At 45.4% G+C, this 27,005-nt stretch overlaps 2 protein-coding genes and 1 long non-coding RNA gene across 5 annotated transcripts in view; 2 read left to right on the top strand and 1 right to left on the bottom strand.

Moving 5' to 3' along the window:
* Positions 1 to 8,304, top strand: part of GRIK4 (glutamate ionotropic receptor kainate type subunit 4) — a 317,557-nt gene extending 309,253 nt beyond the window's left edge. For both annotated transcript variants that reach the window (XM_075073557.1, XM_075073556.1), the window contains exons 17-20: positions 1,211 to 1,436; positions 2,904 to 3,032; positions 7,117 to 7,235; positions 7,877 to 8,304. In XM_075073557.1, the coding sequence (XP_074929658.1) occupies positions 1,211 to 1,436; positions 2,904 to 3,032; positions 7,117 to 7,235; positions 7,877 to 8,242 (840 nt within the window). In that variant the 3' untranslated portion in view covers positions 8,243 to 8,304. The remainder of the gene's footprint in view (positions 1 to 1,210; positions 1,437 to 2,903; positions 3,033 to 7,116; positions 7,236 to 7,876) is intronic.
* Positions 8,305 to 13,523: 5,219 nt separating this feature from the next.
* LOC116827569 (uncharacterized) lies at positions 13,524 to 26,821 on the bottom strand. The gene is made up of 3 exons (XR_004374345.2): positions 26,453 to 26,821; positions 18,951 to 19,115; positions 13,524 to 16,775 (listed from the first exon to the last, which is right to left on the bottom strand). It is a non-coding gene; the product is annotated as an uncharacterized LOC116827569 (long non-coding RNA).
* Positions 26,817 to 27,005, top strand: part of TECTA (tectorin alpha) — a 95,910-nt gene continuing 95,721 nt past the window's right edge. The window contains exon 1 of one of the 2 annotated variants that reach the window (XM_032785229.2): positions 26,817 to 26,900. The gene's annotated coding sequence lies outside the window, so the exon portion shown is untranslated. The remainder of the gene's footprint in view (positions 26,901 to 27,005) is intronic. The other variant, XM_075073558.1, reaches the window with a different exon arrangement.

Here is a 27,005-nt window from a genome sequence, read left to right as displayed (position 1 = left end):
CGTATATCTCTGCATTTCCCTGTTCTGTCCAGAGTAGGAATGAATGAGTTAATCTTTTGCACAGCGCTTTGAACACACAAAAAGATGTACAAGGATTATTTATTTATTAAATGCTGAATTACCAAGGAGCGAGCGCTTTTCTCAGTATATTTTCGGTTTGAATTGAAGCAGGATGCCCTCGAAATCTCATGAGTGAGTCTGATCTTTCCAGTCCAATTTTGCAGACCAAAGAGGTTTGGCAAAGGGACGCTTACGCAGAATGCTGTGTGTAACACTAATTGAACAGAGCATGAGTGAATAAAAAAAACCTGTGCCTAATGCATTTACTTAGTCCTGCTCTCTCCAGGGACACTGCAAGTTACAAATCATGGGCTTGAGTCTCCATTGTATCTTGCATAGTCATTTACACTCATGTAAACGGAGTAAAAAGTAAATCAGCATGTGGCATTTTTACCGCTGTTTTGCAATCACTTTGCATTGGCATAAGTGATTGCACAAGATGCAAGGCGACAGAGGCCCTCTTATATTAAATAATAATAACTAATCATAAAAACTTAGAAATACTAAATCTGAGTAAATTTTAACTGTAACTTGATTTCAGTATCTATGCTGCTGGTTTAATGGTTCCCTTCACTCGGCTCAGGAAGTAGAGATTAGCTTAGTCACTTTCCCTTTTGTTTCAAACACAAAATCCTAGATTCCAATAGCCGTAAATTTGGAGGGAAATCAGATTGGATGTTATTACTGGTCCCAATATGGGGCCTGATCCAAAGCTCATTGAAGTCAATGGGCTGCACCAAAACCCCAGATCCAAACATCCTCAGACTCCAAGAAAGTTTGGGTCCAAACTTTGTGGCCTAGAAGTTTTGGGTCTTTACACTCTTTCATTCTCAGTGCTGCAATGTTTGGGTTGCAATTGCTGCCTGGGAGTGTTGGTTGATTTAAAAGTAAACCAGCCAAACAAAAATATTTGCCACTGGACTTAGTTTTTCAAATGTTATTGTGAAAACATATTTTTCATGTTTTATAATTTAAAAAAATGTTGTTAAGCTGGGAGCTTCAAAAGAGCCTAAGGGAATTGGGGCATCTGGCCCCCTTAAGCTTCTTGCAAAAGTCTCAGCCTTCTATTTCAATACATTTATTAATTTGGGAGCTAACCTGTCACATGGGGTCCCCTGCAATAGCTCTTCTTCTTTCTTCTTTCTTGCAGAATTCCCGTTACCAGACGTACCAGCGGATGTGGAATTACATGTACTCCAAGCAGCCAAGTGTGTTCGTGAAGAGCACGGAGGAAGGGATCGCGAGGGTGCTGAATTCCAACTATGCTTTCCTGCTGGAGTCCACGATGAACGAGTATTACCGTCAGCGCAATTGCAACCTCACGCAGGTCGGGGGCCTTCTGGACACCAAGGGCTACGGGATTGGCATGCCAGTCGGTAGGCGGTGAAGAAAAATTATAGCTATTCTCAGCTCTCTGCAGAGGATCGGAGCATTTGAAAGGCTGAAACGGCTCTAGGAGTGATGTCACTTTTCACAGATGTGCCATGTGTCACTTGTATTTCAAAGAGACACCATCCAGAGGAAAAATCAAATGTATTTTAATTGTTTGTCTGCATCCCTTTAGATTATATAAAGTGAAAGATTTTAAAAATATGCCATTATTTTTGCTACATTTGTGCTTGTTGTTTGCTGTTTTGCCCTTCACTCAGCACAAAAAGTGAAACTAGATTTGTTAGGTTCACTTCCTGCTTCTAGCTCCAGTGCACAGCTGTAAAATAACTGCTGAGAACCCCAGGGATTTGATCACAAGTGTGGTGTATTCCTTGGAGCCTCAGCTTCTGGATTCAGGTTATTAGCAGAGAACCTCAGCCTTCATTTTTTGGAAAATGAAAATGTCTTTAGCCCTCGTGGTTGAAAAGAAAAGCATGAAATGTGAACCTTAAAGGTTCCAACTCTAACTGACAAATAAAAAGGGCCCCAAATTTGTTATCTATAAATACCTCGATTCTTAGGCCAGTCTCATGATTTGTAGGGAGGGGGCGCCTGTTTAGTGACTTTTGAATACTTGGGGCTAGCAACGTTGAAATAGTGTCATCAATAGCTTCCTTTCTGGTTATCATACACATTGCTATTGTCTTTGGATTGTTACTATTGTAGAGGACGGTTTAAATCCTAGAATAACTGTATTTTAACATTTCCATTAGGTTTTGTTTAAAAAAACAAAACAAAAAACCTTTCATTTACTAAATCTAAATTACAGGCTTAAACTAGCTGGCTGCGTCCTCTGAAACAGTAGAATTACAGTGGATAAAGCACATGCTGCTACTTTTTGCACTGGTGGCATTTCATTGAGTTACTCTGAATTTACCCTGTTGTACAGCATAATCTGTCTGAGGGTCTGTCTTCTGGATCTCTAATAGTGAAGAGTCTGATAGTGAGCGTCTGGGTTTGCCTGGTGGTTAGATTAATTGTTGCTATAGACAGAAAGCAGTTTCCATTCTTGTCCTCTACTCCATATGAGACTGATGGCCAGAACAGAGCTACAGTTACAGGCACAAGGAGAGGGAATTGGATGATTCAGGGGAATGGGAATGAGATGTGCAGTTGCCCATTTGAATCCTGCCCAGCATGGCAGCGACCAAAAGTTTTTCCCTTATACTCGCTGTGTGGCGGCCTTTGATCCCCACCTGGTCCACAGGGAACAAATCATTGCCCACAGCTGGCACTGATTTGTTGGTCGTCTCAACGGCAAGGATGGAATGGGCCATCAGGACTGAACTCCCCTTTACCTGCTTGGAAGGGGGTTCTCTCCAGTTCAGGCACATTGACAGGGCAGCATGTGTGGTGTGGGGAGGGGAGCTACCTAAACTATATCTTAACTGCCCTCCCCCTGGGTGTTGCAGGCTCCATATTCCGAGATGAATTCGACCTAGCCATTCTCCAGCTGCAAGAGAACAACCGCCTGGAAATCTTGAAGCGAAAGTGGTGGGAAGGGGGCAAGTGCCCCAAAGAGGAAGACCACAGAGCCAAAGGTAAACCCTGATTCTCAGAGACACAGGTGCCTCCTGCATGGTACAGAGTCTATTAATAAGGATATACAGCAGACACATTATTGTAGATGCTAGCAGAATGAGCTCACGCACCATCCACGAGCGATACCAAACAGAGGTTTGGTTTGGTTTTGCAATTATTCTGACCTGAGATTTCTTCCTTAACGATGCAAGGAGAAAACCAAACAGCTTTGCTGAACCTCATGCTGTGTGTTTTTGCCTGGGGCAAAGATAGTAGCAACAACCAAATGACAAATCTTGAAGGCATACGGAGGGTAAATTAGCTTCTAATGAATGTTCTCAGCATTACATGGGAATATAGATGGCTGAAAGGATTGCATCCAAATCCTGGACTCCTTTAAGAGAAAATGGAATTTCATCACAGAACCTTTGGTTAATGGGTTAATCTAAAGCTCCTTTAGAACAGGAAAGGGGGAACGGGGACTTTATTAATAAGGCTTTAAAACGGAAGAGCACATCCTTGGGGTAAAGCAATGCATGGCCTTAGGCTGATATCCCAGCGTTAGGAACAGTTGCCAGCTTAAAGCAATCGCTACATTTTTGGCAGTTGCTCTAACTTAAGCAAGTGTGTTTTGTTTTTTTTTTCCTGCAAGACTAAAAGGTTCCCTGGCTGAGAGAACAGCCTTTTGACCCTTACAAGCCCAAAGATGAAGAGCCAAGCAGGCTTCTGATGGCCATTTCGTTTACCTGGCATATCTGACACGAGGGTTTTTTTCAGTTTATAAGCCAGACTGTATGGACCACACACGGGCTTTGTCTGACATGGAAACTTCCTCCGTATGCTGCTTTGCTACCAGAAAACCCTGCTGTGTACTTCAGATCATAGAGAACAATGCTGGTTGCTGGGAGTTACAGGTGTGAGCTCGCTGAGCCCCAATATCTGGAATTGGATTCCAGATTCCTTGGGTCTGCGTTTTTAGGTCAGCCCCTTATCTTTCCCAGAGGAAGGATGATCCAGTGAGCACTAGCCTGGGACATGGGAGACCTGGGTTTAAGTCCCCGCTCCACCACAGACTTCCTCTGTGATTTTGGACAAGTCACTTTGTCCGTCTCTCAGTTCCCCTTCTCTGCAACAAGGATAACAGCACTTCCTACTGCACAGGGGGATATGGGGTGCAATACATTAAAGAGTATGAGATGCTCTGTCTGATCCTATAGTAATGGGCATCAGAGAAGTGCTATAGATAGTCTCTTGAGGCCATTTGGAAAACATGCACTCTGCCTTGGATTCCAGGCCCACCCAAAGCACAGGGATGTTTGGTGGCAGGGTTTCCGTTCAACCCCCAAAGTTTTGGGGGAAAGAAGCGTGGGGAGCAGAGGGGATGTCTAGATACGCTGCTCCTGGTTTGACTTGTTCTGTTCCATTGCAAGTGGCCCCCAATTGTGAGCAAAACAGGCCTAAGCACAAGTAGCTCAAATTGTCTACGTCTCTTTTAAAATCACACAATAATCCCTATTTCTAGCCATTCAGCACCAGTCCCAGGCCCCTCTCACTGCGAGTGTTGGATTACAGGAGAGTCTCTGAGTGCCTTGTTGGACAGAAACAGCTGACCAGTGACTTGCGAGAGCGCTAATTGCTTTATCTTGACATCCCAAATGCATAACCAAGCTTCAAAGGGATGAAAATCAACTGATAAGTTATTAAAGGCATTACCTTCCATGGAGGGGAGGGGCACTCAGCAAGCTCTGCAGAGAGCAAACTCCAGACAGGCCCTGAAGGGCAAAATCAGAAAAAGGGGCCAGTTCTGGTGTAGGTGGAGCAGGAGAACTAGGAGCCAGGACTTCTGGGTTCTGTTCCTGGCTCTGCCATTGACTCACTGCATGGAGTCAGGCACGTCACTACCCTATTCTGTGCCTCAGTTTCCCCATTTGTGGAACTGGGATGGTGGTAATCAGCTTGCAAGAGCTGTATGGAGTTAATGAAAAGTGCTGGGGAGGAGTATTGCTTTAAATGAAAACCCAGCTCTGTTCTAATCTAATCTTTGGAGGAAGGCTGAGCCAGGCCTGTGGGTGGGGGTGGGGATGTCTCTGACCTGGGCATGGGGGAGAGGGGAGTCTGAGCTAATATTGGGCAGTGCTTATTGGAGGCTGAGGCAGGGTCTGGGTTGTGAATTTGGGGGAATAGGAGGTAGGGTTTGAGCTGGGCCTGGGCTGTGATTCTGGGATACATTTTATGACTTGTAATTGCTGTCTTAGCGGAAGCACCTCTGCCTGCAAAGGTCTGATTTACTGGGTGACGAGAGCCCCTGAGGTTGCCAAAAGAATGATGGAGAAGGGGGAGAAATGCCACCCTGTGAGTTTTAAAACAAAGCAGGTCAGCAATTTACAAGGACTGGGGGGAGTTTTTATGTCGAAAAGCCACACAGAGATTAGATCAGTAAATCATTGATTCTCTTGCTTTGATTTAATGTTACAGAGGGGAGAAGATGATTTTACAGGTGTCCTGGTTGACTAATAGCCACATACAGTCCCCTCAGTGAAAGTTGCCGCATGCTTCCCTGAAATCAATTCAATCAACAGTCCAGTCCACCTGCGACCCTAGAATAAGTAATGCTGAAAGAAGTTAATTCTGGGACTCTGCGTGCTGAGCTATGGGCCCAGCTTGCTCTGACCTCTTGGCCTCATTCCACAGCTGCTACAACAGGGATGGGAGAAGAGAAGGCAGGGGATTAATCGGGGGAAGAGGTCAGAGTGTGTCCAAGGCTGACAAGCTGGGTGGCTTCCTGGTGTCAATTGATATAGCCCCACTGGACTTCAGTGGAGCTAGGTCGATCTGTATCAGCTGGAGACCTGGCCCATTGACGCCATTGGAGTTAGACCAGTTTATACCAACTGAGGATCTGGCCTATTGACTTCAATAGGTCTCGGCCAGTTTACGTCAGCTGAGAATCCAGCCCATTGACTTCAGCTGGGGAGCCTGGCCCACTGACGTCAATGAAGCTAGCCTGATTTACTCCAGTTGGAGATCAGTTCCATCGACTTCAGTGGTGCTCAGCCGTTTCACACCAACTGGAGAGCTGGCGCTGGGAGCCAAATTTGCCCCTGCTGTAAGTGGAAAGTCAGTATTCGAGATTCCAATCTTGCTTACATCAGTGTAAATGCAGAGAAATTCATTGCCAACGGGGTTATTCCACTTTTGCCCCATTGTAACTGAGATGCAGAGAACATGGCCCTTTGATACTAATTACCTAGAAAGAGTATCTCTTTCTTGGCATGATTTTGTTGGCAGTGTGGGTTCCCCTCAGTCCTCGGGCTGAGAGTTGTTTCAAAGACAGATGAGGAAATACCATTTTGCTGTGTCAGTGCTATGAGATGCATAGTCTTAGTGACTAGGCCACTGGAGAGGGACTGTGGGGACCTGGGTTCTGGTTCCACCAGTGACCTAATGTGTGACCTTGATTAAGTCACATCTCCTTTTGCCTCGGTTTCTCCTTTTGCCTGTCCTGTCTATTTAGATTCTAAGCTGTTTGGGGCAAGGACTGTCTCTTACTGTCACCTAACACGCTGCGGCCCTGATCTCAGTTGCATCCATGATCCTCTAGGTGTAAACAGTAATCATTTCCCATCAGCATTACTGCATATGAATGAAGGAACTGCTCTTGATTCCCGTCTCTTCCTTCTCTTTGCTTTGTCAGTGATGCTTTCTCATGTCGATTTACTAACTTCATAGCGACAGCCACTGAGTAAATAATTTGTACGACATAATTTATCTGATTGATCTTTCCCCCTTTTCCTGCTTTGTTTGTCTGCAAACCGCTTTACTCTTCTCTCGGAGGTATTTGTTGTTTGAAATTATTTGCTAAATCATACTTCCTAGGAAGAATTCTTCGATCGCAAGCAGATCATTGCAAGTAATTTGGTATTTACAATTCAAGCTGTGCTAGTTAATTTTGATTGGACAGCAAAGGGCCCATTGTACTGTTTTTGTTCCCTGAGTGGATGAGCTCAAAGATGATTAGAAGAGTCAAGGTTTCTATGTGGTTTCGAGCACAACGTTTGTTGTCTCTTCCTCTCCAGTTTATTTTTTTCCTTTGCTTCATTTCAGGTCTGGGAATGGAGAATATTGGTGGAATCTTCGTGGTTCTCATATGTGGCTTAATTGTAGCCATTTTTATGGCAATGCTGGAATTTTTGTGGAGCCTACGACACTCTGAACAGACAGAGGTAGGCTCAGGACTGTCATTGATGTTACAGGAAGTATGTACATTAATGTTTGTGAGGTCCTCAGGTACTGCAGTGAGGAGCACCACAGAGAAGCCTATAGAAAAGTGGGATGGGTCTGGAATAGATGAGGGTCGTGGGTCTAAGAATGAATGTTGCAGGCAGTGAGACCTAAAACACATGAGAATTCCAGGTACACAGCAATGTAAAATTTCCAATGCACTGAGCCAGGTCTAGAATTTACAAACATCTCATGTCCAGTTAGTAAAATGTAGATTATATGCAAATTCTAGTTGCAGTTGTTGGGGGTCTAGAGCGTATGGAAATTCCATATGCAGTTGGTGTGGTTTAGAACACATGAATTTCTCTCTCAAAACAGGTAAGAATCCCTGACATGAACTTGATGATCTAGAACATGTGAGGACCTTTGATGTGGATATTGGGGTCCAGAATGAGTGGGAATTCCAGTTAGTGGAATCTAAAACAGGTAGCAGTGCTAAATGCCAATTATGAGAACAGGTGACAATCCCAAGCACTAGTTTTGGCATCCAGAACAGCTGAGCATCAGGATCCAGAATCGGTACAGATGTTGGGATCTGGGCAGTATCTTGGAAATTGACCTCTTGCCTGTGTGTGCCTTCCAGATATCTATCTGCCAGGAGATGGTGACAGAGCTGCGCAGTATCATCCTCTGCAAAGACAGTTTCCACCCTCAGCGAAGGCGAGGGGGGATGATACGGACTCGGCCCATTATTGCCGAGGAACGTCGACCCCGCAGTACAACCACTCTCAGCAACGGGAAACTATGCGGCGGCGGTGAGCCAGACCCGCTGGCGCAAAGACTTGCACAAGAAGCCGCTCTGGTCGCCCGAGGCTGCACGCACATTCGGGTGTGCCCGGAGTGTCGGAGGTTCCAGGGCCTCCAGGTGCGGCCAGCTCCGGGTTCACCTGCACAAAGCGAAGAGAGCTTGGAATGGGAGAAAGCCACCAATAGCAGCGAACCTGAGTAGAGTGGGGCAGGGGTGGGCAAAGAAACTCATGTTCCATTTTACAGAACACGGACTTGTACAATATCAGAACACGGACTTGTACAATATCAGACTCGTTTTTAAATGAAGAGCAGTTATCTCGCTCCTCGAGAGCAAGACAAACCTTCACACTGAGAACCAGGCCCAGCCAGAGATTTTTGGTACCTCTCCTACCTAAGAGGACATTCATCACACTTGGATTTTGACCACTAGGTGGAATATTCTCTGGTTGGCCTGTCTCCAGCAGCTTTCCCTCACCTCAAAACTCTAGTTTTGGGGAGGGGGGGGGATTACACACACAGAGGGCAATTTGTATACCAGAACTGCCCCAACTAGGGCGAAGAGTCATTGTCAGAACTACCCCATCTTAAGATATGAGAAAAGGACACTAGTGTCATCTGTCTTGATCACACAGACTCAGTAGGGATGTTCTCTGGGAGGTATTTTTATTTGATGGGGTGGGGGGAGGGGAAGAGAGGAGTAATCTATTATATTTTATTTTATTTTTGGTACATCAAGGCCTGGAGTCTCCAGCACACCAGATTTCAGGTGCTGAACTCTCCTGCCTTTGCAGCAACGTGGCATGCGGAAGGGAGGGATAGGAGATGACTCCCAAACAGAAGCAGCGGATGAAATGAAAGTCCGTTCAAGGAGTTATTAAAAATAAAAATGCCAAAAACCAATCAACACACACAGTGAATTCAAGAGGCCTTGAACCACCTGAAATTTCAGGGGTTTTGTGTCTTTTTTTGTTTGTTTTGTTTGTTTTTTCTGTCAGGGAAGGTGAGTGTGTATGGTGAGTATGAAGCATGGAGGAAGGTGTCACTGGTAAGTGCTGTCGGATTCCACATGCTCTCTTAGGAACGCTGCCTTTTCCCCCCAGCAGAGGGCAGTTGCGCTTACTACCCATTGTCACGGGCTTCTGAAAGTACAGTCATAGGCATCATGATAGAAACAGGTGCTCACAGGTACAGCACATGCCCATCCCACGAACTTTTACCATTGTCCCCAGACTCGACAGCTGGGCCTGTGTGTGACCCAGGTGGCATTTGGATCTGAGGCTTTCCTTGCTACCAAATGTCCTTGAATGGACATGGGGTAGAGAGATCAGGTTCGACACGAGGATCACTCCTGGTCTTTTGTGAGGAAAAACCTTTCTTCCATAGCAGCAGCAGCTTGGCCTCTGCTTGGTACAAATGTGGGGTTTACATTCAAGAGTTACTTTTCTGATTGAAAATCAAAATTCTATGCAATTTGATTGTAAAATAAAATAGAGAGAAACTATGGGGGGTGGCGATAAACGCAAACCTTGAGAAAAGGTATATCCTGTTGTTGAATTCTTTTCTTTCCTTTTTTAAATATACTGAAATAAAAGATGTGTTGTACAATTCTTTCCCCCCCACACGCACACACTCTTTTAAAGCTTTGAGGCTGTGAGAGTCCCGTCACTCATGGGTGCAGCTCAACAGTGGCCCTGGAGGATCCGAGAGGTACTTCCAGCCTGCTTGGTCATTGCAGCAGGTTGCTGCTTTGGCCTCTCCAAACTTCTAGCTACTTTCATAATACTGCAAACTTCTGTTGCTGTCCTTGTCTGTAATCAGTCCCAAAGGAAAAAAAGCTGGGCAGGACACATTGTCACTTTAGAAAAAACAACACAATCCTCTTGGCCCTATGCTGCAGTGAGATGAGAACAATGCAAGCCACAGCCTCTTTTAAACCTGATTGCTGCAAAAAAGGGTCTAGCATGGTTTTCCTGCACACAGGATTCCCTGTAGCAGATCAGCTCAATGGTCCACCTAGTTCAGTAACCTGTCGCCAGATACTTTACAGGAGGGTATAAAGAACCGGAGAGAATGCAGATACCTGCAATGGGCACTGGTGATTATTACGTAGTAGCTCTTTTTGGCAGCACCCCACAAAAAAATACAAAGTAGGGAACAGTCCCTGCTCTCAGAATCTTTTAATCTGTGCAGATCTCACATTCTAAACAAACAGAGCTGGGAGGGTAGAGACAAGATGAAACAAACACATACCTGTCTCCTAGAGCTGGAAGGGACTTCGAAAGGTCATCAAGTCCAGCCCCCTGCCTTCACTAGCAGGACCAAGTACTGATTTTTGCCCCAGCTCCCTAAGTCCCCTCAAGGGCTGAACTCACAACCCTGAGGTTAGCAGGCCAATGTTCAAACCATTGAGCTATCGTGAGCCTGTGAGTTGGCCACTTTCTGATAATACAATGTTTCAGTAACATGGCCAGCTCCTTAGGTGCTGCAATTCAGAACAATTCCACTGACTTCACTAGAGCTACACTCATTTACACTGAGGATCTGGCCCATAATGCTTCTGGGGTTTTTGGCAGGAAGCAGGAGGGGGCAAGTCAATTCAAGACTACCCCCAAATACACCAAAACCTTGCCATGGTCAGTCGGGGTTCGTTCCACGTTGACATCATAGAACTGAATCTTCAGGAGACGAGAGCAGTGGCTTTGCTGAGCAGCTCAGGCAGGGTGTCCCATGCCTGTGAGCAGTGTGGGAGAGGCAGCCAAAAAGGACCTGGGTTGGCAAGCCTTGCTAGCGGAACAGCAGAGATGGGGATTGGAAGAGAGACCAAACCGTAATGGAGTAACCTGCCCTTAGGGGAAGATTTGGCCTAGCCCTATTAGATATTGTTGGCTTCTGCCCTGAGAAGAGAAGGTTGGGTTGATAACTGAGTAAAATCTCTCTCCAACCATTTAGCTAGCTGATGGGGACGAGGGAAAAACATAATTCCTTGGTCAGGGAAGCCATGCTAGCAATGTGTGTTTAAACATAGTCGCAGCCAGCTTTCTTTTGATCCAAATGTGGACAAGGCCTAAGTCAGAGTTCTGCTCCGTATCTGCAGACTGAGCCAGTGGTGTACATTAACGTAGCTGTATTTTGTCAGTGGAGTCGGGGGCAGCTTACACCAGGTGAGGGTTTGGAGCAAAGTCTGAGTGTAACCCTGGCCTGCTCAGTGTGACACTCTGGCCTCTCCCTAGTGGTGGCTAGGCCAACTAGCATTCAAAAAGCCTACTATAGCTTTAGCTAAGAGAAAGGTGCCTCTGCTCATGCGGTAGCAATTCCTGCATTTTGGCTCAAGCGGTCCCAGGTTTGATCCCTGCTGATGACATCCAGAATGGTTGGTATTACAAGTAACAGCTCATATGGGGAATTCAACTCACAGAAGTCTCTGTGAGTCCAAGAGGCACTTCCCAGCCTTGGGGGAGTATGTAACTCCTGCTTACATCATGTGGCACTCCATCCTCTTATAGCAATGGCTAGGTGAGGCAGCTGCTAAGGAGTTTGCTATAGTCTTGGCTAAAAGGGGACCTAATTTAGCTTAAGAGGTCTCAGCTTTGATCCCCATCTCTGACATCCAAAATAGTTAGCATTATATTAGCTGCTAGCTAGATTCCTGGAGTCAAATCTTCCACAGATATAAATCAGTACAGCTAAACTGATGTTTAATTGGGCTAGCGCAATTTGCACAGAGTTGGCCCAGAACTTCCAAGTTATTTAAGCACCTAATATCCACTGACTTCAATGGAAGCTAGGAGCTTAAATACTGTGGGAGATCTGAGTCTTAGCATCTAGTTTAACTCCTTGTACCAGCTCCTCCACTGGTGAAAGTCAGTGCCATTGCATTAAAGCCAATTGTGCTGGGTAGATTTCTAACACCTGGGGAAATGGGCCCTTGATTTTAGTGGTAACTCATAGCACGCATTCTACAATTTGCCAGTGTATTTTGCATTCCTGACAAGAAGATTGGAGACATCAGAAAAACCTCTTATGTTTGTTTAAAGGCCAACATGTTCTTACGCGTGCCAGGCACTAGTCATCAAAAGACACTTGCTTTTGAAAATTTATTTACAGGTTAGCAAAAGAAAAGATTCCCGTCCATCATTTAGCATATCTGATTTTTTTCCCCCCATCCCGTTGCTGCAGTGACTAAAGCGAGAACTTGACAGTGCCAGACACTTCTCCTTTTGCTATGCCAAGGGACTCCCAGGCATCACTCAGACTGAGGCCATCAGGAAAAATAAACCAGCGCCATTCGCTCTTGATTTGTCTTCACTTTTATCTATTTTTTGTCAGCTTCCCTTTCCCAGGCTGTATTTTCTATCAGAGTCTGTATATTGAGGGGAGGGGGGGTTGGGTTGTTTGAGCACATTGTTTACAATAAAAAATACAAATAAACCTTGAAATAGTAGTGGATGGATAAAAGCTGCTTTGGTTTGAAGGCCTTGGCTGGTGTCTTTCAGACCACACACAGAGGAGGGGCTTAAATGGTGCGCTCACAAAATCTAGACAGGACCCTTGTGCTCATCTAGGCTGCCCTAAGGGCACTGCGCTGCCCCCAAAAGAATTCTGAGCCCATATTTTATAGAAAACCTTCCCACCTTGAATTAAAAGCGGGGAATCCGCCACAAACCTTGGTAAATTGTTCCAATGCTCCAGTTACATGGTTAAAAATTTACACTTTATTGCCAGTCTGAATTTGTCTAGCTGCAACTTCCAGCTGCGGCTGCACCACTGCCAAATTAAAGAGGTTAACAATACCCTGTCTATGCCTCCTTGCTATTCCCCTGTTTATGCAGCCCTAGCTTACACAGGTGCACTTTTGGCCACAGGCTCACACTGGGAATGCTTGTTTAGCTGATTATCCACCATGCCCCCTGCCACATCTTTTTCATAGACACTGCTTTCCAGGATAGCGTTCCCCAGCCTATAAGTATGGCCTATGTACAAGCACACAAACAGAGCAGGCACACACACTCAAACTGAAATGGGACACTGCCCCCCCCTCCCCCCTTTGTTCTCACCCTGGAAACCATGCTGATGGCCTCTTTCATTTGGCCAATCCCACTCACATGTTAATGAAGGTCAAGATTTGGAGTGGTTTGCCATCCAAATTGCACTTTCCCAGCATAGCCATTACTTGAGAAAATGAGCGTAATTCTAGTAAGATAGCTCTGTGGAGTCCACTGGGAGGCGACGATTAGATCAATTAAAATATAGTACTTGGCTTTAATCCCTTTTAATTGTTTCACCAGAGCCCCCCTGCCTCTCTCTTCCATTACAAGAGATTCGCTGCAAAACCCAGGAGGCATGGACACTGAGTGTTTCTATTACCTAAATTCCCTTGGTTCCCTTCCTCCCCTGTTAATATGAAAACACACATCCTCCAGATTGGCCAGTCTTAGTGGTTAGGAGAAGCTCTAGTATGAAAATAATGAAAACTCTGGGGATTCTTTTCTGATGAAAGTTTTATTCGTTTTGCATTCCAGGCAGTTTAATTTTTCACTCAGCACTTCCCCCTGAAGTCCAGCCTGTAACTAACTGTGGGCACTGGGAAGGTGTTGATACGGCCCTAAGCCCTTTGCAAGACTAGCAGAGGGGTTGTTTACTGAACTTGGCAGCATCAATAAAACACGAGAGGCACATCTTGAGGCTTGCAAGCCAGCAGGCCTGTGGCAAGCTGAAAATGACAAAAGGGGAGTTGATCTCTTTTTAGTTCAGTTCTTCTGACTGGATAATAGTGAAGATGACTGTTTAACCATTTCAGAACCAAAAATGTTCCTTGATGGTGATGTCATAGGATTGGGTTGCCCTTTAAGGGTCAGCCCTCCTGCCAGTCATTAATCAGTTGCCTTCCTCCAGGTGAGAGAAAGGTCTGACAGGAAGTTAACTCAGGGATGAGAGTTATAGGGTGCTTCTGGAAAGGGATTTAGTGTAATGCTAGCTAGGTGAAAGACCTGGGAGGGGAAAAGTGTAAGCAGTATTAAAAGCTAAAGCCTTCTGAGGTAGATATCTTAGAAGGGGCTATGCAGTAGGACCTGGTATTCTTGTTTTGATTGATATTAGACTGAGTTTGTTTGAATAGTAAATAGGTTTTTGGGAAAAGGGAAGGAAAGAGCTTCTTTTCATTGATGCAGCTGGCTGGTGAGTTGGTCTATGGGAGTATGTAAGAAAGGAGAAACAGGCAGGATTCAACACTGAGTTTAAGGAAACCTTGTTATATGTTGCCTATAAGAATAGGAAAAATATCTGTTCAAAGAGACAAGCCACAGCAAACTGGACTTAAATCTGTTGGTCACTAACTAATTACCTATAATATCCCACTTGTCCTTCCTACTACTTTTAACAGGACTTTTGGGCCCAATTGTCAGCAGCCATAAAATGGGCATAGTTTTACTGACTTCAGTGGAAATGTGGTTGTACATTTAAAGGCCTGATTCTAAATTCACATTGGTGTAAATCAAGGGTAACTCCATAAAAGCAAGTAGAGTTACGTTGATACAATAGTAGCCTAAATGAGATCAGAACGGGGCCCTTAATCGCAAAAACTCTAAACCAGACTTTAAATAGAGATCTAAAAGAAAAACAGGGGAGAACCAGCATACCTAAGAATCCAGTGCCTTATAAATTCCGTTCCAAATATGCTGCTGCCACACTGGGAAAAGTCTAAATGTTGGTGGGCATAATTTGTAAATTATTCACTTTCAGCTTCTCCTTTAGAGTTTGTAAAGGAGAAGACAAATGTGCACAAATGCCTGCTGAGTAGAAAATAAAGAACACAAAGTGCCAGAAATCCCATTATGATTTGATGGCCACAAACTGATTGAAAACACACATCTGAAAGCAGTAGTGATGAATTCAGTAAAAGTAGGCTCCTCTGATACTTGATGCCATGGGGAGAAATTCAGTCTCTTATCAGTTGGATCAGTACAATGGATACAACTCTGAGATATTTTTCAGGAAGGAATGCACTCCATTCCAACTGAATTAATAGTGCCTTTTACAGCAAATAATATTGCATCTTTGGGATAAAAGTACTTCACAAACTGTAGACAGGGATAAGCTGCAACCCCATTAATGTGCAGCTGCTTCTCAGGTGGAACCTGACAACCATTTAACAGTGTAAAGTGCAACTTGAAACCAGCTTCCAAAAAGGTCTGCTAAAGAGAGACAGATAATCAAAGGGAAGGAAGCTAACTTTATTAGCCCAATATTCTAGTTTCCTCTTCATATTCCAGCACTGTGGTTATCAACAGAGCTGTCAACCCTCTAAGACGCAAATGTCACTGGCCAGCTTTCAGACAGTCATGTTTGTGATTATATATTTTCTATATACGTTTTCATACCACATATCAAATACTGAAACATTTGTTTCAAAACAAATATTGTTATCTCTGTGACAAACAACAGCTTGGATTATTAAAACTGGAAAGATTTAATATTTATTTTTTGCACTCTTTACTATATTTGGCATTGCCTTTTTCACAGTTGGATCAATGAGAATAGGCTAGTTAGTTTCACTTTTGTTTTTGGTTAGTTTTGCTTTCCAGTTCTCATGGACTGGGGTTGCAACCGTTTGCAGTGGAATGTTTGCTTCAAGGTGCCCACTGGAATTTAAAGGTACTACCAATGGAATCATTTCTAACAGGCTTAGGTTTTTGTTAATGAGCTGCTAGCATTCTTAAATAGGCAAATTCTCATCTTCTAAAATCGGTATGGCCTTCAAGGGATTTATGTTGATTTACACCAGCTAGGGATCTAGCCCAAACTGTGTACTACAGATACAAACTGAAGTGCAGCACAGAGATAGTTTAATACACAATATGAGCCAGATCCTCCACTCATGTAAACAGCACAGCTCCATAGACATCAGTCGACCTACACTGATTTATACCAGTTGATGATCTGGCCCTATATCTCTGCAGTTCTGTTTGGTGTCCCCAACAACTCAGGTTGCTTTAGACCCCAAAGAGAGAACACTTCTGGTCTCACATCAGCCCTTCTCTAGGGCCCAGGTAATGTTGATGAGTTTATTCCTTTAACTTTCTCCAGGCTTAGTTCTCGCTGAGTTGAGATTTGATGTAGTTTATTTCTAAGCCTAAAGCAAATGTAAATAAGCGTGAAAAAAGACTTCTTTTATTCCCAGATGAGCATTAAGATGACTGATTTGTCTGCCAAAAACCTATTGTTCTTCCAAAGTCTACAGTAAACAGCCCAAGCACATTTGCGAGCGTGTTCACAGGAGATGCTCTGATTATTGCTCGCAAGATTAAACCAGGACTAGATGAACACACAGCATCCAGTTTTATTCCTGTGCCATTTATCAACCATGACAGGCTTAGTCTATAGGCAGCCTAAATGGAGGTCAGAGCGTAGCAAGGACCCTGAAATCCAGAGTGACACTGCTAAGTGCCTCTGTACTAAGTGTCCAGTGTCAATACAACTCACTCTGGCATTAAGAGAGTCTGTTTGTTGGTAATTTCAGATGGCACGGAGCTGGGCAGACAAGTGTGTGAATGTAATGCAGACTTCTATACCAAATCATGATCAAAAGTAACAGCTGAGGTTTCTTAGGACTTTGGGAAATTGATCAGCACAGCTATAGCAGAATAGCTATCGCACTATAGCTATTCCACTAACACTCCCATGTGGACATGCTATTCTGGAATAATTACTCTGCTGGATTCTCTCCTTTCCCAAACCTGTGGAGCAAAAGTGTATGAATTAATACTGACTAAACAAGGAGTAATGGTCTCAAGTTGCAGTGGGGGAGGTTTAGGTTGGATATTAGGAAAAACTTTTTCACTAGGACGGTGGTGAAGCACTGGAATGGGTTACCTGGGGAGGTGGTAGAATCTCCTTCCTTAGAGGTTTTTAAGGTTAGGCCTTGGCTGGGATGATTTAGTTGCGAATTGGTCCTGCTTTGAGCAGCGGGTTGGACTAGATGACCTCCTGAGGTCCCTTCCAACCCTGATGTTCTATGAAATCAGATTTAGCTTCCTTATCTATGCTATGTATTTTATCGGTCACCTTCCCTGCTCACCACCACTTTTCCCTTCCATTGCCTGAAGGGACAGGGCAGCAGTGTTTGCTGAAGTAACTGAATGGAGCTCAGGGCCAGGAAACAATATAGAGGCACAGTCTGTGCAGAGACAACCCTGGATCCTAGTGACTCCCCTATGTTCTGTAAATTGCAAATCCCAGTTACTACCAACCCTCACAGGCAGCCCCGGGGCAAGATCCCACCCCTCATTGCAGCCCCTTTGTGCCACTCTGGAGGTAGAATGGTGCAGGATTGCTCCCTTGGAGAACTTCTGCAGTGCGCCACCTCCTGCAGTAACCTCACCCCCCCAACAGTGTGGCGGAGGGGACAGGGATGGCATAGGACAGGAGGGGGAGCATCTGGGACAATCCAGCTATTTTGAACTACAGAACAGCCCACTGGTGGCTGCGGGGAAGCAGTTGTAAATTAATCTAGCTCCAGGGGCTACTCTAATTTAGGCCAGGGACTTAATGCTGGTCCCTGGAACAGCCCAGAATCCCGGAGGTGTGAAATTCATGCACACACTGGGCTGGACTTCCTGTGAGGCACCACTTAGTATCTGGCCTGTTGTCTTTACATCAGATCTGATATTACCAGTCTATCAGCACTGCACAGGGCCTGTCTGTTGGGAACACCTTTGGGCTACATGAACTAATCGCAATGTTGAAGGGACCCTATCCAAAGATGGAATGCCATAAAGTGCCACAATACCTCAGTACTGTGTGCTTGGCCACTCAGCTTGTCCTTGCTTCTGCATATCGTTATTTTGTTTACAGAGCACAAAGTAATCAGTGGTTAAAGCAGGGGATTGAGACTCCTGCTGACTTAGTGTGGGACTTGGAGCAATTCTCTAGACCTCTCTGTGCCTCAATTTTCCCATAAGTAAAATGGGGAAGATTATCATTACTATGAAGAAAGAGGATCATACAGTGGTTAGAGCACTAGCTGGAACTTGGGAGAGTGGGGGATTCAATTTCTTGTTCTGCCAATGACTCCCTGTGTGACTGTGACCAAATCCTTTAGCCTGTCTGTGCCTCAGCTTCCCATCTGTACTATGGGGATAATAGCCCTGCCCTGGGAGGACAAACACATTAAAGACTGAGAGACACTCAGATACTAGGGTGATGGGGACCAGATAAGTACCTTAGACTGATACATGGCAGTGAGGGGAGGCATATTGTGAGGCTTAATTCATTTGCATTTGCAAAAGCCTTTGAATGCTTTGGATGAAAGGTGCTGGAGAATTGCCATGTGTTAGCTAATAATAATTGCTTCAACATGAGAAAAGCTGGAATCCTATAAATAGGCCGGCATCTTTCTAGAGGCCAGATCCTGTGCCCAATCTGTATAGGATTGTATAGAGAGCTACAGAGCTTGTGATTTTTCTTCCCAACTCCAAAAGTAGCCATACTCCAGCAAGGCTGGCAAAGGAAGGTCCAGCCAGTTCCATGCCTGGAGCCCCATCATCTGTTCCCCTCTAGCTAGGTCCATAGATGCTTTGGGCTAGGATTTAGAAAGCTGACACTTTCCTGTGCCACTTGTGCTCTTGGCTGTCAGACCCCATGACGTGAGGAGCAGCTGACAGCGGACTCCTTCTTAACTGCTGCTCCTCCTTGTATTCCATTCTGGGCAGAGAATGAGCTAGAATCAGGTCTCCGCAAACTGTGCAGAGAACAGATAGTGCTGGCTCCTCTTTGCAGAATTACAGACAAACCCCCAGCTTACCAAAAGAGTTATTGATCCCTTAGGGGGGTCTAAGTGGGCTACACCAGGGACCTTTCTCAGCTTGGTGAGGACTCTTAGCATAATCTGTGCCCATGCTTGCCTTTCATACCTGCTGAGTTTCACAGGTGCATTGTTCTGTGGCAGGAATCCAGAGATTGTTGAGCTGATTTGCATGCTAATGGCCACGGTGCCCTCTCAGGTATCTCTTAGTGCTGCTGGTGTCTGAGCTGAATAGAAGGTCTGCCGTTGCTTATGGATGCAGAGACCTTTTTTCCTACAGAGGATACAAGGAAGGCATTTCTCAGTTGTGGCCTCAGCACTGTTCTGAGTGGGAATATATTGTAATGCTAATATACCAGGCAGCTCACTTGGTTGGGCACACATACTAAGTGATCGTGGCATTCATATTAACACCGTTTGGTCCCCCGCATTCATGCCATGTCTAATAACACAACACCGCACTCAGATTGCACTTGACAAGTGAAATCATGGCCCCGCTGAAGTCAATAGGAATTTTGCCAATGACTTTATTGGAGGCAGGATTTCACCCTGTATGTTCAAAATGCTGTAGAGACGTTATCTCAGTAATCCTAGGTAAGTATCATTAGCCCCTTTTTACACAGGACGCACAGAAGCGTGAAGTGGCTTTCCAATTCTGCGCAGCACGTCAGCGGCGCAGCTGGGGTTAGAACCCCGAATTCTGCACTCTAACCAGTAGGCTGCAGTGCCTCTGTATCGCTGATTACAGTTTGCTCAGACAGGTTTTGGTGCCAGTTGCATTGGTTTTGCACTGTACAGACATTTCTGCTTTGGAACCTTAGCCCTTTGTGCTAGGCACTGGAGAAGCACACTAAGATCACTCGGAGGCATTCTGGTAATACAATTAATAACAGCAGCTTAGAACACCTGATTTTTTGTGCTTTAACCTGACAACAGAAGTGAGCTGGGACATGCCGACAGTCCCTTGATCGGTTTGTTATGATTCCTAATTTTGTTAAACTGCACCAAAAAAACACCCCACCTGAAGTGTTCTGGTTTCCCTTGTCTATCTTGTAAAAACACACACACAAATAAACAGACTCATTAGTTATACCAGATCAGACCCAATAAACCAAAGACAGCATAAATATAACAAACATTCATCAGCTTTCTCCGTGCAATCCCTGCCAGAGTCTCATAGCATCACTAGTTACCACCATCACCTATTCAGGAACCTTGGGTTTCTTTCACCTTCTTTTGCAGTATCAGGTGTGCATCACCTGCTGGGATCATCTTGGCATGACTCACTTAACCAACATTCTGCCACTCCTTGGGCACTGGTGGCACCTTGGTCTCTCCTGTCCTCTGCTGGGGCACACAACCATTTAGTCCCCTGAGGACTGAAATGCTTTGGTTTAACAAAAGTCTTGGGGCTCAGTATAAGGGTTTCTCAGTGAAATGTAATGGTCTATGACAGGGGTGGGCAAACTATGTCCCAGGGGCCACATCCAGCCCATCAGACATTTTAATCCTGCCCTTGAGCTCCCACTGGGGAGCAGGGTCCAGGGCTTGCCCAGTTCCGGCACTTCAGTCGGGGAGCGGGGTCAGGGGCTTGCCTGACTCCACACATATTGTGGCTCCGCACAGCTCTTGGAAGAAGCGGGAGGTCCCCCCTTCGGCTCCTGCACGTAGGGGCAGCCAGGAGGGTGCCACTCACTGCCCCTGCAGTTCCCATTGGCTGGGAACCATGGCCAATTGGAGATGCAGGGGCGGCACCAGCAGACAGGGCAGCATGCAGAGCTGCCTGGCCACGCCTCCATGTAGGAGCCAGAGAAGGGATATGCCGCTGCTCCTGAGAGCTGCTTGAGATAAGCGCCACCTGGAGCCTGCACCCCTGACTTCCTCCCATGCCTCAACTCCCTGCCCTAGCCCTGATCCCCCTCCAAACCCCATGGTCCCAGCCTGGAGCACCCTCCTACACCCCAAACCCTCATTCCCAGCCTCAACCGAGAGCCCACACACCCAGCCAGAGTCCTCCCCCCCTGCACCCCCTACCCCAGCCTGGAGCCCCCTCCCGTGCACTGAACTCCTCATTTCTGGACCCACCACAGAGCCCACACCCCCAGCCAGAGCCTGCACCCCCTCCCACACCCCAACACCCAATTTCATGAACATTCATAGCCCGCCATACAATTTCCATACCCAGATGTAGCCCTCAGGCCAAAATGTTTGTCCACCCGGGTCTATGATATACAGGTGGTCAGATTAGAGGATCTAATGATCCCTTCTGGCCTTAAACTATATAAAACTATGAAATATCAGGTAGCGGATGGCAGGTTAGACTCTGCAGTGTGCCTGGAAGCTCAGCTGTTTATTCACTCTCTGCGTGACAAGGTGGATGAGGTAATATATTTTATTGGACCAACTCTGTGTGGCTTGAAAGCTTGTCTCTCTCTCCAACAAAAATATCTCACCACCTTGTCTCTCTAATATCCTGGGACCAACGTGGCTACAGCTACAGTGGATATTTGCTGGGTAAAATTCATCCGCAGTGCAAATAGACAGCACAAGATTTTTTTCACGTTTCAGGGAATTACCTGAAAAGTTCTCCCATTTAGTTGTTAATGATTAGTCCGGAAAGCAGGAAAAATCTTAAACAAAATGGTTAAAGTACATTTTGTCCCATGATCATCTGAAGGTGAGTTCAGAAACCAACCAAAAACTAGCAGAAATGTGCTGGTATTTATTGATTTGTTTTTTTATTTTGTAATCTGATTTTGTTAAATCAAAAGTGAATCAAGTGATATCTGCGGGCTAGTGATATTATTTAAATGATTATAGTCTAGTGATGCCTACTTGAAAAGTAGCATGAGAGTGCATTAGGCCTGGATAATTTACAGAGACCCACAAAATGATTCATGAAGCTCTTATGTGAAATCTGAGGTCACAGTGAATTGTTACTTTAAATTAATGGTTTAATCGGTTGGAGATAGCTGTTAGTGAAGTTGGATTTTAAAGTTATTAGATAAATATCTGAGAGCTGCCACTGCTGTGCATTTATGTTATAGCATTGCATTTTAAAAGGCTCAGTACTGCAAGGTGCTCAGAGCCCTCAAAATCTCCACGTATGTCTACACTCCGACAGTGAGCCTCCCAGCCTGGGTCCACAGATCAGTGCTAGCTGGTCTCATGCTAGCATGCTAAAAATAGTTGTGTAGATGGTGCTCTGAACCGCCTCCTCCCAGCCCCGAAGTTATAGAATCCAAGCTCCAGCCTGAGCTGCATCATCAATACTGCTGTTTTCAGTGTGCTAGCACAAGCCCCACTACCACAAGTCAGTGGCATTGGGCTAGGAGATTAATTCTCAGATGCAGAATAGACATGGCCACACTCATGTCAACAGAAGTGGAAGGCCTTCAGTGTCTCTCAGGATTGAGCCCCTCTGCTGGTCTAGAGCTCAAATTCGGATGATATGTCTAACGGGATTTTCACTTTTAACTCTCCTCATAATCCCTAGCCAAAATGAAAGTTCTTCTCTCAATGCTTATTAAAGCCCCAAATTTATTTCTCATTATTAAATCATGAAATTGGCCAAAAATGTTTATATTAAGTGAAAGGAAGAGAGATTTGTGAGAAAATTAAAGTCTCTCTGAGGAATTGAAGAATAATCCCCAAAGGTAAAGGAAGATGTGGTTGTTAAACCGATAAGCAAATGGATATAAAAGCTACAAAAAAGAAGTAAAGAGCCACAGATGTTTAATGTTTTGCCAAAAAGGATTAAACAACTAAAAATTAATCATTTCAATATTTAGATGACAATTTGGGGGCAGCAGCATCCAGTGGATATTAAACTTGTACTGGCTCTGCCACTGATTCCCTGTGTGACCTTGAGCAACTCACTTCACCTCTCAGTTTCCCCATCTGTAAATTTGGGATAATGAGACTTATCAACTTTTCTGAAATGCATTTGGATCCATAGATTTAAAAGTGTTAACTATAATTTTTATTGGCTGGGAATGTGGATAAGGCACCCAAATACTACTGAAAATCAATGAGGCTTGGGTGCCTCATTCCCACAGGTCCCAACCATTCTTATTAAGTGAAATTAAATACGGTACAGAAGAGCTGGGCATAAGCCATGGGATATGAATCTTCAGCCAAACTTTCTCTGGGTTTTGGGATGTTTGCATCCAGAGTACTGGTTCATCTTTAAAATGGGTCAGAATAATGAAATAAGGATTAAATTGGTCTTTCACCCAGCATGAATTTATTACCGATGAATGGTGCAGGACTAATGCCCTGTTGAGTGAAGCCTACTTCCATTCACAGAATAGCTAGATTATATGTAAGCAGCAGTGCAACCTTCCCCCATATTTTCCCACCAACAAGGTCCTCAACCATTATTAAAGGACATGTGAAGAGGTGATTTTAATTCCCATAACCTGTTTGGTCCTTGAGTTCTCTGCTAAGCCTGTCAGCGAAGGGTTGCACTTAGTGCCGGGTGTGGTTTTGTGATGTGGATACCTGTCTACTAGGGACTGGACTGCAACCCACCACACTCTTTTCACATGGACCATGAGACAGCCAACAGATAAGCACTTTCAATCACTACTAGGTTGGGCTGATTTCAAACTGGCAGATAGAGGTGAAAGACTATATCCCATTAACAATTCTCAGAGTTATGTAGTCCCCATTAAAGTAGACTTGTATTTAGCCCAGGGAATGCATTAGTCATAATCTCACACTCACAGTCTTGACCCAGTAGAGGTCAACAAGGAAATCTATTATGTCCAGTTGAATCTGTAACTCTAGAATACAGCAATTTAAATGAATTTGGTATCAAAATGCCATCTGATGGCACAAGTTATGAGCTAAGGTACATTCTTACTCTCTGTGTACTAGTGATTGAATAGCTTAGGTAACCAATGCAAAAACATGGGGGTTGTTAGAAGAAGACTGCATATTCTGAATGCGTCTGGGTTCTTTATCTTACTAAAACAGATGAAGAGGTGGGAAGCAAAGCAAACAGAGACAAAGTACTCTTAGGAATGTATAAAAGGAAGCAAATAAGCCATTCAGAGGAATGCAGATAAGTGTTTCTTCTCTGTTAAAGAGAAAACCAGCCCTGTGAAAGCTGTGTGTATATTTTGGAGTGTTGATAGCATGGCTTCTAACACTGCACATTGCCATGGTAACAAATCCATGGCTCTGACTTCATGGATATGACACACACCTAAAGTTCAGGGTGACACTGGGGATACAACTCAGACCATGTGAAAGCACAGGCTCATACTGTGACAGCAACTGTGGAACTGATCGGACACTGACAGGATAGTAACCTTTTGTAACCCTGAATGAGGATGGGTGACTGGGACCAGGAAATCGATATACTTCTTACCAGCCTTTTTTTATTACAGTTGCAAACCCAATATTTTATTTTAAAAGCCTTCCTGCATGAAGGCCCAGCAATGAGCAGAGGTGGGGAATCAGAGAAAGAGGCTGAACCAAATGGTGGGAATATGCAGGACCAGTTCTGAACTAGCTTAATGCAGCTCTTAACCTTGTAACAGATACCTACATGCTGTGTTGACAGCTACTGTTACAGCAGAATGCTCTGAAAATGATCAGGCTTGGGCTCGTTGTGATCTCTGGTGTGGAGTTTCACTGTGGAGGAGCAACTGCTGATATTGCTCTGTCCCAAGAGTTTTGCCCTCAGATCAGTTATATTATTACTTGTATTATACCAACAGCACGGTACGTGCTTTAAGATAGGTAGGATGATAAAGCTACTATCCCAAAGAGATTACAATAGATCTGATATAATTAGCTGGCCCCCATCACTGCAATACCTGAATGCTGCACATCTTTAATGTATTTGCCCTCACAATGATCCTGTGAAGAAGGGAAGTGGTATTATCCCCATTTTAAGACTAGAGAAACAGGCACAATGTGTTCAATTGTCTTGGTGGGCTATGGATGGGTGCCTATTTGTAACAGTAGTATTGTGCTGGTGATGCTGGAAAGGTGCAGAGCTGCTGATGCCTCATGGAAAGATTTTGACCCATTTAATGTCACCATCCTTGATGTAACTCTGCTGACAAATTTCCTCCACTGATTACGTGTAGCAGAGGTGAAATCTCTCATTTTAGACAGTTTCTATTTCTTATCGTTTAGCATCACTGAGGATGTTTGTGGGAAATCAGGAAGATTTGTTGCCAACAAGTTTATCCAGTGCTGCTGCTTTATCCTTTATGTGTCTTATCATACTCTCTTGTGACATCATGGCCAGTCACATGCAGAGAAGAGCCATGACCAAGGTATTAAGCAGCAGAAACAGACCAACTTGTAAATGATAGCTGAGCTTTTCTGCAAGTCTCTGTAAGTACAGGTCTGTCACAACTTACGCGTATTTAACATGCGCGATTTCAGCTTTACGCTGTAGGGCCAGAGTCTGGGGGCATGGCCTAAAGCAGAAGAGGCGTGGCCTCAAGATTTAAGGTCCTGGGGCACCAGCTGTGGCAGGGAGTCCCAGGGCCTTTAAATCACTCAAGGGGCTCCCAGCTGCAGAGGTGGCTGGTAGCCCCTGAGGTGAACTAAAGGGCCTGAGGCTCCAGCCACCGTGCAGCTCCGGGCCCTTTAGATGCCAGCCCCAGCCCAGCTGCCAAAGCTGCAGGTGGGATTTAAACGGCTCCTCCGGGCTCCCCACCGCGGCGGGAAGCCCGGTGGAGCCCTTTAAATCCCTCCCGCAGCTTTGGCAGCAGAGCTGGGGCCGGCATTTAAAGGGCTCCTCCGGGCTCCCCGCCGCACTTTAAATGCCGCCCCAGCCCGGCCGCCGGAGCTGCAGGCGGGATTTAAAGGGCTTGGGGATGTAACTCTGAGTATACGCATTTTTCGCTTTACGCGCTAACCGCAGAATACAACCCCCACGTAAGATAAGACTTCCCTGTATTAGGTGAAAGGTGGGGTGGAAAGGCAGTGCAATATTTAAAATAGGACCTTTATCCAAACTGCCTGTGGATTAGGTTTCAGATTTGTGGAACAAAAATCCACCCTGTAGCTCTTTTTTCCCCTTTTGTTTAGTCTCTCATTTATATTTTTTTCTAAATTTGGAATACAATATCAATGAGCTAGCAATAACTTTTTGTCCATAGAATACTTTTTTCTGTTTCCCTGGGGCAACAGCAGCAGTGTATTGTACAATTATATTTATGGCAGGGCACGTCTGTATTGGTTACAGATGGGTGTGAGTGCACAATTTGGATCTGGAGCTAAGTGTCCCTCTAGCTTAAGGGGGTTCAGCTCCCAGACTCTATTTTGGCCCCGGCTGCAGCATGTCCACACAGCTTTTTCAAATAATTTTCCAAAGAAGGAGTGTGATGATGGAAAGCCACAGCCACATGCTACTGTGTCACAGCCTGACGAAGCAACATGAGTGTGGGATGTCCTGGGGTTATGCCACGCTGATGGGATGCCCCCCGCCTGTTGTCACCATGGTGCAGCATGAGGCTGTGATGTCAGTGTGAGGATTAGGGTTACCAACATTGTATTTCAAAAATAAAGGACCCTTTTCTTACCACCCCACCTCATCATCATCAATAACAATAGTAATAATGAATAATCAGCAGGACTCACCTACCTGCGCCGGGGGTATTTCTTGCTGCATGTTGCAGGGTTGTACAGACATGATGCAACACAGCAGCTTGGTGTCTCCCTGTCATTCTGTGATGTCACCCCGTCTGACTGTGATGTCATGAGGTGTGAAGTCACTGCAGCCCTGTGATGCTGCCCCATTCACGCGGGGGCGGTCTGGGCCGGAGGGAGGGGGGACGAGGATGCCCCAAACAGGACTTCCAGGCCAGGGAAGCGCAATGCATGCTGGGCTACGCAGACTGGCTCCAGCTAGGCCCCGAAGCCTCACCGTCTCCATGGTAACCTCCCTTGTAGCCCTCCTCCCCACCCGCCCGTTGCTCACCTGACCCGCGCAGCTGGCGCTCACGTGATGTTTGGTTGCCGAGAAGCTGTTTCCGGGTCAGGCCTCAGTGCAGGACGCGGCGGCTGGGCGGGGGAAGAGCGGGGCCGGGTGAGACCGGGGGGCGAGATTGGGAAGCCGGGACCTGCGCGTCCCAGCCCCCTGGGGGGCAGGGGTGTGGGGCTGGGGGCCCCATGGCGCTGGGGCTCTGAGTGG

This window comes from Chelonoidis abingdonii, chromosome 18, assembly GCF_003597395.2.
Source record: "Chelonoidis abingdonii isolate Lonesome George chromosome 18, CheloAbing_2.0, whole genome shotgun sequence".
NCBI lineage: Eukaryota > Metazoa > Chordata > Testudines > Testudinidae > Chelonoidis > Chelonoidis abingdonii.
Note: the sequence above shows the minus strand (reverse complement) of the source record. Positions and strands in the feature narration are given on the sequence as shown.